Here is a 15,583-nt window from a genome sequence, read left to right as displayed (position 1 = left end):
TTCAAAATAATTTATTAAAGGTGCACTATGCAACTTTCCGTCCACTGGAGGGCGCCTATTCTAAACAAAGGCGTAGTTTGATGACACATCGTATAAGCGCAGTATCTCTACATGTGGTCTTCACCTCACAGCCGGTGGAAAATAGGACTCGGGCAGAAATCATGTTAATGGATGCTGTACTGTAGTGTACTGTAGTGTAAAGCAGAGCAGAACAGAGTGTTGTAGAGCTGAGCACGGCCGCTGGAGCGATTGTTATAGAAACACACGGCTCGCGAGTACAGGGACTTTTATTATGACGGGACACAGTCGCCGGGCACACACACTTCCGCTTTTTCCGGTTATGATTATGAGGTAAAGCAACTCTGTTTATCATATTAGATACATTTAAGTGTGTTTAAAATTATGTTATGACGTTACTCTGTGCGTTCGCTAGGCGCTGCTGTGACATGTTCACACTGCTCGGAGAAAAGCGCTTCTGCAAAATAAAACCGAGGGAAACGCAGATATGACGCAATTGACAGTTGTTGTAAGTACTCAACTGAACAAAATATATAGCACTGCCCTAGTGGTTTTTGGATATTTTACTGCAAAAATACTACATAGTGCACCTTTAATTACAGTTAGGCCTATATCTACATGTACGCCAACCTAGAGACTTTCAAATATCAAAATGCAATGAATAATTTGTGAGGAGCTCTTTTCCAAAACATTATAAATCCATTTTAATAGTTTTCATGAAAAGGTCATTTTTTTACCCATACATTTTGTTAATATTCGATTTATCCTGTGAAAATGGTCTACTGGCTCAGTCTGAACATGTTAAACAATGATATTTAAATGAAACCACAATATTGTTGATTATAAATTAAAAGTAAAAACTTTTTTGTTTCAGAACGCTACAAATCCATAATTTTTTTATATGTAGCTAGTTGGTTTATGTCTTTTTTTTTAAAAACAACAACAACAACAATAACAACAACAAGCAACACATCGCATGCAGCATATGACATCATGGATCAAGACGATTGCTGGTTACAATCGCGTCCCGGTGGGGGTTTTGTAGATTGCCGGTAAGAATCGCATTCCGTACAGAATTCTGTTCCGGCCAGGATCACGTTCGCGGGGGTACCGCAGCGCGATCGAAAAGGCACTCACTTTGAAAGGGGCAGGGGCTAAAGACGAGACGAGAGGATATATCGCATTTAGTCTAAAAACAGGCTCAATGCTTATAGCGGTTTGGAAAGAAACGGCATCTTGCAGTACATTTAAACAAGAAAATATAGCCATTTGGAACCAAATATTGATGGAGCAGAGAATAGGTTCATTACACCGCAAAATGGCATGACAAACTCAATTTTTTTTGATTTGCCGTTTATCCCGTTTTGGAAAAGAGTTCTTCATGTATTCATGTCAAAATTACATACAAACAACTTTTCCTATTGTATTTTGCCTGGAAATGCTTCCAACACACTTGTGTCATGTGAAAAATAGGCGTTGATTCCATTTCTAGCATGCTTGCTTTTTTGGCGCAGCTCAACCCACGCCTGAGAAGCGTGTCACACAGGCAATGTGCAAGCTCTAACCTATTAACATGGGAGCCGAAATAAAAATGGACACGCTACGCAGCCAGTGTGTGGCCGGATTTATGCTGCAGTTGGCCGATTTAGCTCTTTTCGTTGTGTATGTGAGGTAACCCAGTGCTTTAAACCCAGTGGTTAAAACAATCATACTAAATACATTTGAGTGTGTTGAAAGTTATATTATAACGTTACTAATAATAATAATAATAATAATAATAATAATAATAATAATAATAATAATAATGATAATTAGTTATACATTTATATAGCGCTTTTCTGGGTTCTCAAAGTGCTTTAGCTACAGAAGGGGGGAAATCTCCTCAACCCCCACCAATGTGCAGCATCCACCTGGATGATGCGACGGCAGCCATATTGCGCCAGAACGCCCACCACACACCAGCTGATTGGTGGAGAAGAGATGGAGTGATGAAGCTGTAGTGGACAGCAGAATTCCAGGGCCCAGTTTATGGCCGGGCCCCTCTTTGCCCATAACAGTGGACAAAGGTTTGCTCCATTTTGATTGGATATTGTTGGACTAGCACAAACAAGATGTCCAACCCATCAGATAAAGATGCTTGGACAACATCCAGACACCTCTTTGAGGGCAAGAAGAAGACCTCTAGTACCAAGCCCAGGAAGGACAGGACTTCTCATTGGTCCACATGCAGTCTCTGCCCTTCACCCATCTAGAGACGGATCCCTAATGACCTGATTTGTGACGGCCATAAACATTCCTCGGGACTTCAGCAGTAGTGGGTGAAACAAAGAAAGACCAAAACTGATCCATCCAAATCCATTCACAACTATGTTTGGAAACCTTAAGACTGATACAAATTACACACATCCATTTCATACTTATTCAGAGAAATAAGTATTCTCAGTGACAGCTATTTGTAATGCAACATCTTCCACAAACTCAGCTGTTAATGAACAAATGAATGAACACATGGCAGTTCAATCTTTTTCCATCATGTTTGGTGTCTATGTGTTTAGTATATTGCCAAGGGTATTCTGATGGTGGTTTGGAAAGTGAGAAATGCATTGATGAACTTTAAAGACCCTTTAAAGACTTCTAACTGTGTACAGTATGCAAATGAGTTCCACAGGGGAAAGAAGGGTGGGCCACACTGTGTGCCCTCTCTGATGCCAGCAGCCAATTGCAACACTGGAATGGAGAAGCGCCAAATTGCAATCTCCTCCTATTCGGAAAAGGATAAAGGTACCCTTTCAATAGACACTCCTGGTTCTGAGTCTGTCCATTGAGGATTAGACTGTGACAGAGCAATCAGGTTCTGAGTCTCCACATCCGAGAGACAAACAGTTCACCAAGTTCTGAGTCTGTCCCTTGAGGATTAGACTGTGACAGAGCAACCAGGTTCTGAGTCTCCACATCCGAGAGACAAACAGTTCACCAAGTTCTGAGTCTGTCCGCCGAGGATTAGACTTTGACAGAGCAACCAAGTTCTGAGCCTCTGGTTTAACCAGAGAGACAACACAAGATCCGAGGATCTGAATCTACAGCTTGTGAGGCAGCAACAGATACGACAACGTTCTGAGCCTCCAGCCTGTGAGGAAAGAGACATTAACCAACACTACGTTCAGAGTTTTAGTCCAGCGAGACGACTACAGCACGTCCCGAGTCTCCATGCTAAAGAGAACAGAGCAGATTGACCAACTTCTGAGTGTCTGGTCCAAAGAGGCAGAAGACACACAGAGACATTTGCAACAAGGTTAAGCTCAGGAGAGCAAACCTTTACTTCAAGGTTCCTTTGTCTGCGTGTTCCAGATTAAGGACCTTCTGCACCTACTTCAGGGCCTCATCTGCGTGTTCCAGATTTTAGGACCCTTTGGTGCCCCAGGAGATCCGCATCCCACAGATCTTCGTGTTCAAGGCTGTTGAAACAGATTCCAGCTCCTTTCTTCACTGCACTGTCTCCCAGCAAAACCATTGGAAGAAGTCATCACCATCGGACTGCTTACTCAACCACGTGGAACGTAAATATCACTTAACCAAACCTCTTTCTAGAGACCTTGGCATTGTTGATTATTATCAGTATATGATTTTCTAATTTACATTAGAGGTAATTTAACTGATGCTAGTTAATAACAAATAATCTTTCGTTTATTTGTTTGATACATAATAAGGTTCTTCACCTTAGTTTCAGAGAAACAACAGTTTATCTTTCCGTAAGATAACGTATCTCTTCTATAGCCACACTTAACTTACTCACATGTATTTTACGCATTGTACGCACTTTATTCCTTTATCATTCATTGTATTCATTTAGTAGTTGTGTTAATTGTTCTGTTTATCTTTTGTTAATAAAATCTATTTTATTACAATTGTGTCTTCCTTGTGCTGATAAGGCAGAAAAGGCTCTACAAGTTAGAAATCTCACCAATCTTTCAGATAAATCAGCTGACCAACTCTTCCCCCTTTACATTCATTATAAATGACTGGGCAGCCTCCTGTGCGGAGTGTTCTCATACAGCCAAGGTAAAAGGCCTTGACTAGTGTCCCAAACTAAGAGGGGGGGAAGGTGGTCATCTGATGTACTCATAACCACACCTTAAGTGACGTGTGATCCAAATTCACAACGTCAGCGGTGACGTGAGTACCAATCACTCTCTTACTTAGTGTCCTTGGGTGGACAAAAGTAAAAATCACTACATAATTGGCGTCCCTGGGTGGGCTAACTTAGAATGAAATGAGCCTTCTGTTTTGTCAACACAAGTTAATACACTGAAAGATAAAAAAGGAAGTAACTTTAGCAGGAAACTAAGTCTTTCACCTAGTCAGAAACCAATTGCATCGCAACGAGTGGTTCTCTCTAAGCCTGATTGATTGTTTCCCTGCTCAACTCCTTGGTACGGTTTATGACTAGGATAAGTTGCAAAGTGTATAGAATTGTATTGTGGCACAGAGCTCGCAATGTTTTTTAGCACACGTTGTAATTGTTAATTATAACTAATTGCTAATATAAGAATAGCATATGGTGTTCACCTAAGTCTACCATACTGTTTTATAATTTTTATGAACGTGTCAGATAAGGGTAGTGCCTTCTGACAAATTGAAGACAAGTGCTAGAATTCTCACCCCTTAGTGTGTGTGACATTCATTGTCGTAGTGGCTTAGAGCTGCTTACACTTGTGGTAAACTTTCAGAGTTTAGCTAGTTTGGGTGGTGTATTTATTTATTATATATACACAAAACAAGTATATATATTAAATAAAGATGGCTGATATGACCGCTGAAGCAGTGGGCCAGGCCTTAAAGGGCGCTTCACTAATAAAGCTTCTTTCTAGCCTAGCACTAAATTGGCCTGTACAACAAAACCAAGCCACAGACAAAATATCCCTCGCCCAAGAACAGAATAAAGATTTGTTCCAGGAATTCAAAAATGACCTGTCTGATCTGCGTAGGGATAATTTGAGATTAAGAGCTAAAATATGTAGATTGTCATCTGAGACAAAAAGCTTACAGTCTATTACTGAGATTCAGGAAGCAGAACTTAAAAGAGTCAAAACTGGCATGGTCACTCTGCAGACAGAGTTGGCCCATACCCAAAATGACCTGCTAGAACAGACAGAGAAGTTAAATTCTCTGAGCTCTAGTGAGACAAGGACTAAAGCTGAGTTAAGTTCAGCATTGCTCAAAATTTCTGAGCTGAAGAAACTCCAACAAATTGAGCATACAGACAGGATAAGTCAACTGGATAGAGTCAAGTGCCTCCCCCAGCAGAAACCTGAACTACAAAGTGTGCACCCCCGCTCCTTTGGTTCAGCTGGTAGGGACCCCCTGTTGTATAGCTTTGAACAGAGAAAGCATCATCAGGACAGTGATGTCATAGTCTCAAGCAGCCTAACTGTGAGTGACTCTCCTAAAACTTTCCGCTCCTTACCTAAGCTTCCTAACATGCTACCATCTAGCAACAGACTGCATATTCTTAGAGAATTAGCACATGACATAGAGGTTTTTAACCCTGAGACAACTAAACACAACATAGAGTTGTATTTAAAGGATGTAAATGCAGCCTTGACATACTTTCCTGAGGCCAGCATGACAGACAAAGTCTTTCTTTTGAGAAAGACCACATCACAGATTGTCCATGGCTTCATGGAAAGACAAAGCCCAGATATTGCTAACAATTATGACAAATTGTGTAAAGCTCTTCTGGTAGAGTATACTCTACATCAGAACCCATCTGCCTCTCGTCTCTCAGCTTTCCGAATTAAGCAAGGCCGCCATGAGTCTCCCAGAGAGTACTATGAGCGCTTAAGGAAAATGTATTTTGCTGGCAAAGATGACCCCAAGGCAGAGGAGGATGTTATGTTTAAGAGTCTGTTTGTAAGTAATCTTTACCCTACTGTTAGGAAACCACTCATACTCCTGGTAGATGTTGAAAATATGTCTGCAGGAGAACTGAGGCAGCTTGCCATGCGAGCCTGGGACAGTGGGAAGATAGGCTCAGACAGACAAGACAGGCAGCCATGTTCATCTGTGCTTGAATCTAGACATGACTGTAAGACTCCCATTCATATGGTAGAGTCAGAACTTCCCCAAAACAGATTAGTCCATTGCAGCAATTTCCAGCAGAGCTCCCAGAGCCCTAAGCTCTCAGGTTACAGGGGTCATAACAATCAAAGGTATGCCCCCAAAAAGGAGAGCAAGCAGTGGCAGTGGGAGGATAGATTGCAAGGACCGAAGAAGAGTAGAGATTACTCTGAGAATGGCCAAAAACAGAGAAGTCAGTATTTGAAGTCTAGAGGGACTGAACGTAAGGATGCTGAGAACTTAGCAGAGATCCAGCACATACTTCTTAAAGCCCTCAAAGACCTCAAGTCAGAAGAGTTCCACTCCACTGACAGAGACTTGGTCTTCTAAGCTTGATCAGGTCAGGGCCCTCCCCCTCCACCTAACATCTCAGACTGTGGACAAGAGTCAGGGGAGAGAACAGTAGCCCATAACTGAACAGGGTCTTTCAGATTCAGCAGACATCAAGTCCCTGTTACCTTTTAAACTTCAACTTCAGCCTAAGAAGGGTTCATAAATTTCCATTTTAGTTTTGCTTCAGTTTAGACTTTTCAGTCAAAATCTATAAATCGCAAGGTTATGATTTTGCATGCCCATGACAATCCCTTTGGATGTCATGAAAGGGGGGTCAAAACCTCCTATGATATTTACGATCAACTAATTCACTGGCCACTCGTACAGTAAAATATTGCAGATCTCAGCCAGGGTTAGATAATTTGTTCTCTATTCCAGCCATTCAAACTTTCTTATAGGAGACCTCCAAAAATTAGAGATAGTGGACTAGACCTGTGGTACAGCCTTCCAAAGGAAGCTGCAAACGTCAGGCAGAGCAATCAAATTCCCAACCCCCAGTACTGGTCAACATACAGCCGCTTGAGCATCTAGCATAGCCAAGATAATGGATGTCATACAACTTGACTCCTCCCATTAATTAGTCTGTATAATAATGCAATTATTACTTGTGAGCTTTGCTCCTGATAAGGCGATGAAAGATAAAATCTTGTCATTGGTGGTACCAGGTGATCTAGTTAAGGATTCTGCTAATCAGGCAATGCAAGTAAACCAAGCAGGTGCACTAAGCTTACAGCTTGGATAGTGCTATACCAAATTATGTCAATCTAGACATTTAAATAATTGGTTTCCTGCTAAATCTGATTAAACATTTCAAGTGTTTACTCTCACAACGAATACTCTTTTGATATTCTAAACTGTTTAAGCTAAATTTAGGAAATGTAATTTTCATCCACACATAGGTACCTTCTCTAGAAAGCTTCTAACCTGTTTAGAAATTATTCTACCAAACCTTTTATTTGGCTCATTTAACTCTGTAAAGAAAATATTGAGCCAAATTGTATTTCCAATGCCATTGGTTAAAAGGGAGAGGTGAGGTGTGTGTGTTTTGTTCCTGCTGTTCCATTTCAGTGCATCGCCCAGATCAACGACTTCAGGTCCTCGATCAAGCCGATCAGGGGGGTATGTAGTGGACAGCAGAATTCCAGGGCCCAGTTTATGGCCGGGCCCCTCTTTGCCCATAACAGTGGACAAAGGTTTGCTCCATTTTGATTGGATATTGTTGGACTAGCACAAACAAGATGTCCAACCCATCAGATAAAGATGCTTGGACAACATCCAGACACCTCTTTGAGGGCAAGAAGAAGACCTCTAGTACCAAGCCCAGGAAGGACAGGACTTCTCATTGGTCCACATGCAGTCTCTGCCCTTCACCCATCTAGAGACGGATCCCTAATGACCTGATTTGTGACGGCCATAAACATTCCTCGGGACTTCAGCAGTAGTGGGTGAAACAAAGAAAGACCAAAACTGATCCATCCAAATCCATTCACAACTATGTTTGGAAACCTTAAGACTGATACAAATTACACACATCCATTTCATACTTATTCAGAGAAATAAGTATTCTCAGTGACAGCTATTTGTAATGCAACATCTTCCACAAACTCAGCTGTTAATGAACAAATGAATGAACACATGGCAGTTCAATCTTTTTCCATCATGCTTGGTGTCTATGTGTTTAGTATATTGCCAAGGGTATTCTGATGGTGGTTTGGAAAGTGAGAAATGCATTGATGAACTTTAAAGACCCTTTAAAGACTTCTAACTGTGTACAGTATGCAAATGAGTTCCACAGGGGAAAGAAGGGTGGGCCACACTGTGTGCCCTCTCTGATGCCAGCAGCCAATTGCAACACTGGAATGGAGAAGCGCCAAATTGCAATCTCCTCCTATTCGGAAAAGGATAAAGGTACCCTTTCAATAGACACTCCTGGTTCTGAGTCTGTCCGTTGAGGATTAGACTGTGACAGAGCAATCAGGTTCTGAGTCTCCACATCCGAGAGACAAACAGTTCACCAAGTTCTGAGTCTGTCCCTTGAGGATTAGACTGTGACAGAGCAACCAGGTTCTGAGTCTCCACATCCGAGAGACAAACAGTTCACCAAGTTCTGAGTCTGTCCGCCGAGGATTAGACTTTGACAGAGCAACCAAGTTCTGAGCCTCTGGTTTAACCAGAGAGACAACACAAGATCCGAGGATCTGAATCTACAGCTTGTGAGGCAGCAACAGATACGACAACGTTCTGAGCCTCCAGCCTGTGAGGAAAGAGACATTAACCAACACTACGTTCAGAGTTTTAGTCCAGCGAGACGACTACAGCACGTCCCGAGTCTCCATGCTAAAGAGAACAGAGCAGATTGACCAACTTCTGAGTGTCTGGTCCAAAGAGGCAGAAGACACACAGAGACATTTGCAACAAGGTTAAGCTCAGGAGAGCAAACCTTTACTTCAAGGTTCCTTTGTCTGCGTGTTCCAGATTAAGGACCTTCTGCACCTACTTCAGGGCCTCATCTGCGTGTTCCAGATTTTAGGACCCTTTGGTGCCCCAGGAGATCCGCATCCCACAGATCTTCGTGTTCAAGGCTGTTGAAACAGATTCCAGCTCCTTTCTTCACTGCACTGTCTCCCAGCAAAACCATTGGAAGAAGTCATCACCATCGGACTGCTTACTCAACCACGTGGAATGTAAATATCACTTAACCAAACCTCTTTCTAGAGACCTTGGCATTGTTGATTATTATCAGTATATGATTTTCTAATTTACATTAGAGGTAATTTAACTGATGTTAGTTAATAACAAATAATCTTTCGTTTATTTGTTTGATACATAATAAGGTTCTTCACCTTAGTTTCAGAGAAACAACAGTTTATCTTTCCGTAAGATAACGTATCTCTTCTATAGCCACACTTAACTTACTCACATGTATTTTACGCATTTTACGCACTTTATTCCTTTATCATTCATTGTATTCATTTAGTAGTTGTGTTAATTGTTCTGTTTATCTTTTGTTAATAAAATCTATTTTATTACAATTGTGTCTTCCTTGTGCTGATAAGGCAGAAAAGGCTCTACAAGTTAGAAATCTCACCAATCTTTCAGATAAATCAGCTGACCAACTCTTCCCCCTTTACATTCATTATAAATGACTGGGCAGCCTCCTGTGTGGAGTGTTCTCATACAGCCAAGGTAAAAGGCCTTGACTAGTGTCCCAAACTAAGAGGGGGGGAAGGTGGTCATCTGATGTACTCATAACCACACCTTAAGTGACGTGTGATCCAAATTCACAACGTCAGCGGTGACGTGAGTACCAATCACTCTCTTACTTAGTGTCCTTGGGTGGACAAAAGTAAAAATCACTACAAAGCCAATCAGTATATGGGGATAAATGTGCGGTGGGTGTTCTGGCGCAAAATGGCTGCTGTCGCATCACTTAGGTGGATGCTGCGCATTGGTGGTGGCTGAGGAGATTCCCCCCTCTATATGTAAAGCTCTTTGGATGTCTAGAAAAGTGCTATATAAATGTATGAATTATTATTATTATTATTATTATTATTATTATTATAATTTGGAGGCCATGATAAATAGAGGCCAATTAGCACATTTGGCCAGGATGCTGGGGTTTATCCTGGGGATATTCTGGAATTTTGAATGACCACAGAGAGTCAGCACCTTGGTTTAACGTCGCATCCAGCTGCTTGTCTCACTATACTGGGGTGTTAGGATCCACACAGACCAGAAGGTGAGCACCCCCTGCTGGCCTCGCTAACACCTCAACCAGCAGCAACCTGGTTTTCCCAGTTGATCTCCTATCCAGATACTGACCAGGCTCAACCCTGCCTAGCTCAGTGGGAAACCATCCCTGCGTCCCAATTCGCATACTATCCATACTAAATAGTATTCGAAAATAGAATTAGTATGTCACAAATCATAGTATGTTAAAAAGAGTATTCCAAAGATTCCCGGATGGTTTACAATTTCCGGTCCGAATTCGAAGTATGGATCGATGGGCACTCTAACGGTTGATATTGCCCACAACCCATTGCGAGTTGGACGAAGATTCGATTAGAACTACAAACGCGGATAAAAAGCGTTATACTTATTTATACTTTTTATTCTTTCATTTATATTTATACAATGTTTCCCACATTATATTTCATCTGCAGCAGCATTGTGAACTTTTGTGATGACACGCTTGACCATTAACTTTTAAATGCATCATTATATTTAAACTGCAAACACATGAGGAGAGTCTCTGCATTAAAGACCTACAAATGGCAGATCAACATGCAGCTACATTTCTCTCCGATAAGGTAGGAGATTAAACTGAATGTGGAGGATTTGAGCTGTGACGAATCTGACGATGCCTTACAGGGCAGTTAAACGGTGACGGGATGCACGTAACTAAGCGACAGAGTCCGTTAAAGATGGCGAAGTAGTATGTCTCGAAGCTTGCATACTGTTCTGCTACACACTCCAAAGTATATACTTTTTCTTCACAAAAAGAGTACATACTTTTAGGACGTAGTATAAGTAGGCGAATTGGGACGCAGCAAATGTCTTGGGCTACAGGGTGATATGGCTGCTGGCTAACTTGTGTGTTCGCTCAGTGGCTGTTATGAGAGACTTGTTGCATTTTGCAGTAATCTCGATCAAGGCGACACAAGGACATGAGCCGTAACACTGTTTAAAACAAATGATTTCTCTGGATTTAAACATTGTTGGAAACGTTTGGGTACACAGGTCAACAAAATATATAACATTGTTCTTGTCGTTTTTGGATATTTCAATAAAAAAAATCTTACATATTGTGCCTTTAACGTTGTCAACATACAATTAATTCAACGTTGTTATTTAAAAAAAATGTTTTTGTTCTTTTATTGGTTTTAAAGAATTACAACCAGGAGTACATTGATTAAACATAGATTAAAAAAGAAACAAAGTTAAATAAAAACATTATAATTTATGTGTCCAATTTTAGAAAAACATAAAAATAGAAAAGCTTTCTTATTTTTCAAACCAATATTGGTTTAAGGTAGACAATTAAAGCAGTCTTTAAAATAAAACTCAATAAAACTTACGGCTCATTTCCCCAAAATGTACATTTATGATTACCAAATTTAGCTTAAAGAAGTTGCAGATTAATTAAATAAAGTTCATTGTCATGTCATAGGAGAAAAAACAAACAAACAATCAAACAAAGCATTTTCAAAACACAGTTGAAAGCTGGCTATGATGTGAGCGTTAATAAAGGAAATCTGACCCCAAAAAGCTACTTTTATGAGGACAACTCTAAAATAAATGAAAGCATGTTTCTGCATGTAAACCGCAAAATGTAAAAAATATCAATACACAAATAAAGGATCACTAACCTGGTGACGTCATCAGAACGTGTGTTTGCTAGGAAGTGTTCTTGTTGTTCATAAGGTGAATGATGTTTTTATTTTGTCACTACCTCATTCGAAAAATGAATTATAATGTTATACAATAGCCTATTTGAGACTGTGATGAACTGACCACCGACACATGATAAGCGCTTTGGAAATGGATGGATTGCTTGATGGATGATCTTTGCGAGCCATGGCGCGCCCTCTCTCGGCAGCCAACATGGCTGCTTTTGCCTTGCTATGTTTGTTTGTGCTGGAGGCGGAGCATCGCGTGACATACTAACTGACGGGCAAGGTTGCGGAAGTTATCGACTCCACACATTAAACCTATATTTTACTTTTTATTTCTTCTCTTTTGACCTCTTATCTAATTTTAATTGAGCGGATGGAGTCGCAGTGTAAAGAGGAACCGGTGCTGCACATCGTAGTGGTGGGATTTCACCATAAAAAGGGCTGTCAGGTAAGAGACTGTTCTCATGTTTGTTTATTAATATTAATTTGCTTCAAACGTGTCGTGCGCTTCACTATCACCCTTTACAAAGAATGTATGTGGTTTTACTATTGTATAATTTATTATTTGCCATTGGTACTTTGGTGTAGAAATGCAAGAAAAAACAATATGTAAAATTAAATCTGCTGAAGGAGCTCGACTTCACTGAATGATCATAAATTATGAACTTCGCCTGTAATTCAATACGGATGGTGTGAGATCCAACATTGCCCTCTTCATCTCATCCCAAAAAATAAAAAACAAAACAACACAACAACAACAACTCTGTTATTTGTGAATGAATGGCACTTTAATATGTCGTCCACGCACATGAGAATATTTGAGTCATATATCATAGTGTTAAGCTATCAATAGCAAAAGCTGTTTGATTCTTTATAAAGGTGTTCCTCATGCTGGCTGCCATGTTGATATCATATCACATGACCAGCTGAATAATACTCACTGACTGTTTGAGAAAGAGGTTGTAACGCATCAAAGCATTATAATAAGGCTGTTATACATCAAATCAGTATAAAAAAAATCCATCTTTGTGATGTGGCATTTAGATGTATTTAAACAGAATGTTTAATACGTTAAGATAAGAGGTAAAATTAATTAATATACACTACAATTACAATTTTTGCATTTTAGCTGGTGTGGGACCATGGCTGATGTGTGAGAAAAGATATTCAGCTTCAGTTACAGAACCTATAGTATTCCACAGACAAAGTATTCCTAATATTTTTGGACCTTTTGTTGAAAGTAGCCTACCTTTACCGAAACCAGGGTCGATGTCAGAAATGTTCAAGTAGGTGGACCTTCATAAAACATGTTAGAGTATGAAAACTGCTCACCAATACATAAACCGGAGAGCGTTATAAGAAAACATATAATTCATAAAAAAATGGTCATTTCAACTTAAAAAGTTCTGTAATCAAATGGGCTATCTGAGTCATTTCAAATTAATTTATATTAAAACTGAAAAATCAAGTTATAACAATCTTGTATAAATTATAGAATAAGGTTTTTTTTTTTAATAATTTATTTTAGTTAAAGCAATGTACACTGAACATGTTATATGCTGATTAGACAGCATGATTATTGTGCAGGTGTGCCTTAGGCTGGCCACAATAAAAGGCCACTCTAAAAAGTGCTGTTTTGCGGGTGGGGGGTGGGGTGGGGAGTCAGTATCTGGTGTGACCACTATTTGCCTCACGGAGTGCAAGATTTCTTCTTCGCATAGAGTTGATCATGTTGTTGATTGTGGCCTGTGGAATGTTGGTCCACTCCTCTTTAATGGATGTGCAAAGTTGCTGGATTTGCAGGAACTGGAACACGCTGTCGTATATGTCATTCCAGAGCATCCTAAACATGTTCAATGGGTGACATGTCCAGTGAGTATGCTGACCATGCAAGAGCTGAGATGTTTTTAGCTTCCAGGAATTGTGTACAGATCCTTGCAACATGGGGCCATGCAATATCATGCTGCAACATGAGGTGATGGTCGTCATGGCATCTCTGTGCATTCAAAATGCCATCGATAAAATGCACCTGTGTTCGTTGTCAATAACATATGCCTGCCTATACCATAACCCCACCGCCACTCGATCCACAATGCTGACATCAGCAAACTGCTCACCCAAACAACACCATACACACTGTCCGCCATCTGCCCTGTACAGTGAAAACCAGGATTCATCCGTGAAGTGAACACCTTTTCAAAGTGCCAGACGCCATCAAATGTGAGCATTTGCCCACTCAAGTTGGTTACAGTCTCAAGCATACAGATGAGCTTCCTTGAGATGGTTTCTGACAGTTTGTGCAGAAATTCTTTGGTTATGCACTCTGATTGTTGCAGCAGCCATCCGGGTGGCTGTTCTCAGACGATCTTGGAGGTGAAGATGCTGGATGTGTGGAGGTCCTGGGCTGTTGTGGTTACACGTGGTCTGCGGTTGTGAGGCCGGGTGGATGTACTGTCAAATTCTCTGAAACGCCTTTGGAGATGGCTTATGGTAGAGAAATTGAACATTTAATTCACAGGCTACAGTTGTGGTGGACATTCTTGGACGATTCTCCCGTCACTTTATTTTTGTTTTTCAACCGTTGGTTTTGTTACCAAAGTAATAAAAATGACCTTCTTCTTTTAAATAATAATAAAATCAATAAAAACGACATTCCTTTTCTAAATAACAAGCGTCATTAAGAATAAAAACATAATAATAAGAAGAAGAATCTTACAAATTGTCATGTAGGCTAATTATTAATATGAATGAATGGTAGGCTACTCCACATCACGTCATCATCACTATTGTACCCCAATACATGTGCTGTGATATGAAATTAAATGCTAATTGTTTCAAAACGTGCTGTAAAATAATACATTGTGATGGTAATTTATCATCCAAACAGCTATTTAAACTGCTGGAGTGTGCTTCTCAACCTCCACACCATTAACAGTACTCGTAATTTGGGTTCATATTTTGTTTTTGTGGGTGCCTTTAATCCCACTCTTTAAACTCCCAAATAAAACCATTTCGTTTTTTTTTTTTACTTCCCTGGTGATGGTCTCGATGGGCGCGTCTCAATCATCTCACTAGTTCAGTAGTCAGGGCTCTGATCAGGGAGTCAGCCCATTGACTTATGTCCTAATCACTGCCCTGACTAGTGGACTAGTGAGATGATTGAGACGCGCCCGATCTCCACGTCGGAGAAGTTTCGCTTCTTTGCCGTCTTCTGTTTGTCCATGGCGTAAAATGAGGGCGTGGGAGAGGCGTATTGCGTATTGCGTATTGCGTATTGCGTACACCTGGATTGCAGAGGTGCGCACAGTTTCATAAATCAGGCGGTGAGAGGAGTGTAAGCATAATCTTACGCCAACATATACACCAGTTCTACGCAAGATTGATAAATGAGGGCCATGGAGTGGGGTCAAGCAGTCAGTATTGTTTTGAATAAAAGTCTTTCTTTTAAGTAAATTTAGTTTTATTTTTCAATGAGCGAAGATTTCTAGTGTAGCCTATTTACTTATTAGGTAGTTTAATATCTATGGTTTCAGAGGCAGCCAAAATCAGAATTTGAATGGCCCAAATAAAGCTCTCTCTGCAGGCCTGACGTGCGATGCTGCACTGATTGACATATGTGCATGAATCACTGTCTCACGCAAAGAAAAATCAAATTTGAACAAACTGAATAATACAGCATCACTGTACACATGTTTAGCTATGTCTATGTCTTTTAACTA

At 40.4% G+C, this 15,583-nt stretch overlaps 1 protein-coding gene across 1 annotated transcript in view; it reads left to right on the top strand.

Annotated features, from left to right (window-relative positions):
• Positions 1 to 11,849: 11,849 nt before the first annotated feature.
• The window catches only part of avl9 (AVL9 homolog (S. cerevisiase)), a 34,618-nt gene continuing 30,884 nt past the window's right edge, over positions 11,850 to 15,583 (top strand). The window contains exon 1 of the mRNA XM_067429948.1: positions 11,850 to 12,312. Coding sequence (XP_067286049.1) covers positions 12,238 to 12,312 — 75 coding nt within the window. The 5' untranslated portion in view covers positions 11,850 to 12,237. The remainder of the gene's footprint in view (positions 12,313 to 15,583) is intronic.

Source organism: Pseudorasbora parva, chromosome 21 (genome assembly GCF_024679245.1).
Source record: "Pseudorasbora parva isolate DD20220531a chromosome 21, ASM2467924v1, whole genome shotgun sequence".
Taxonomy (NCBI): domain Eukaryota; kingdom Metazoa; phylum Chordata; class Actinopteri; order Cypriniformes; family Gobionidae; genus Pseudorasbora; species Pseudorasbora parva.
Note: the sequence above shows the minus strand (reverse complement) of the source record. Positions and strands in the feature narration are given on the sequence as shown.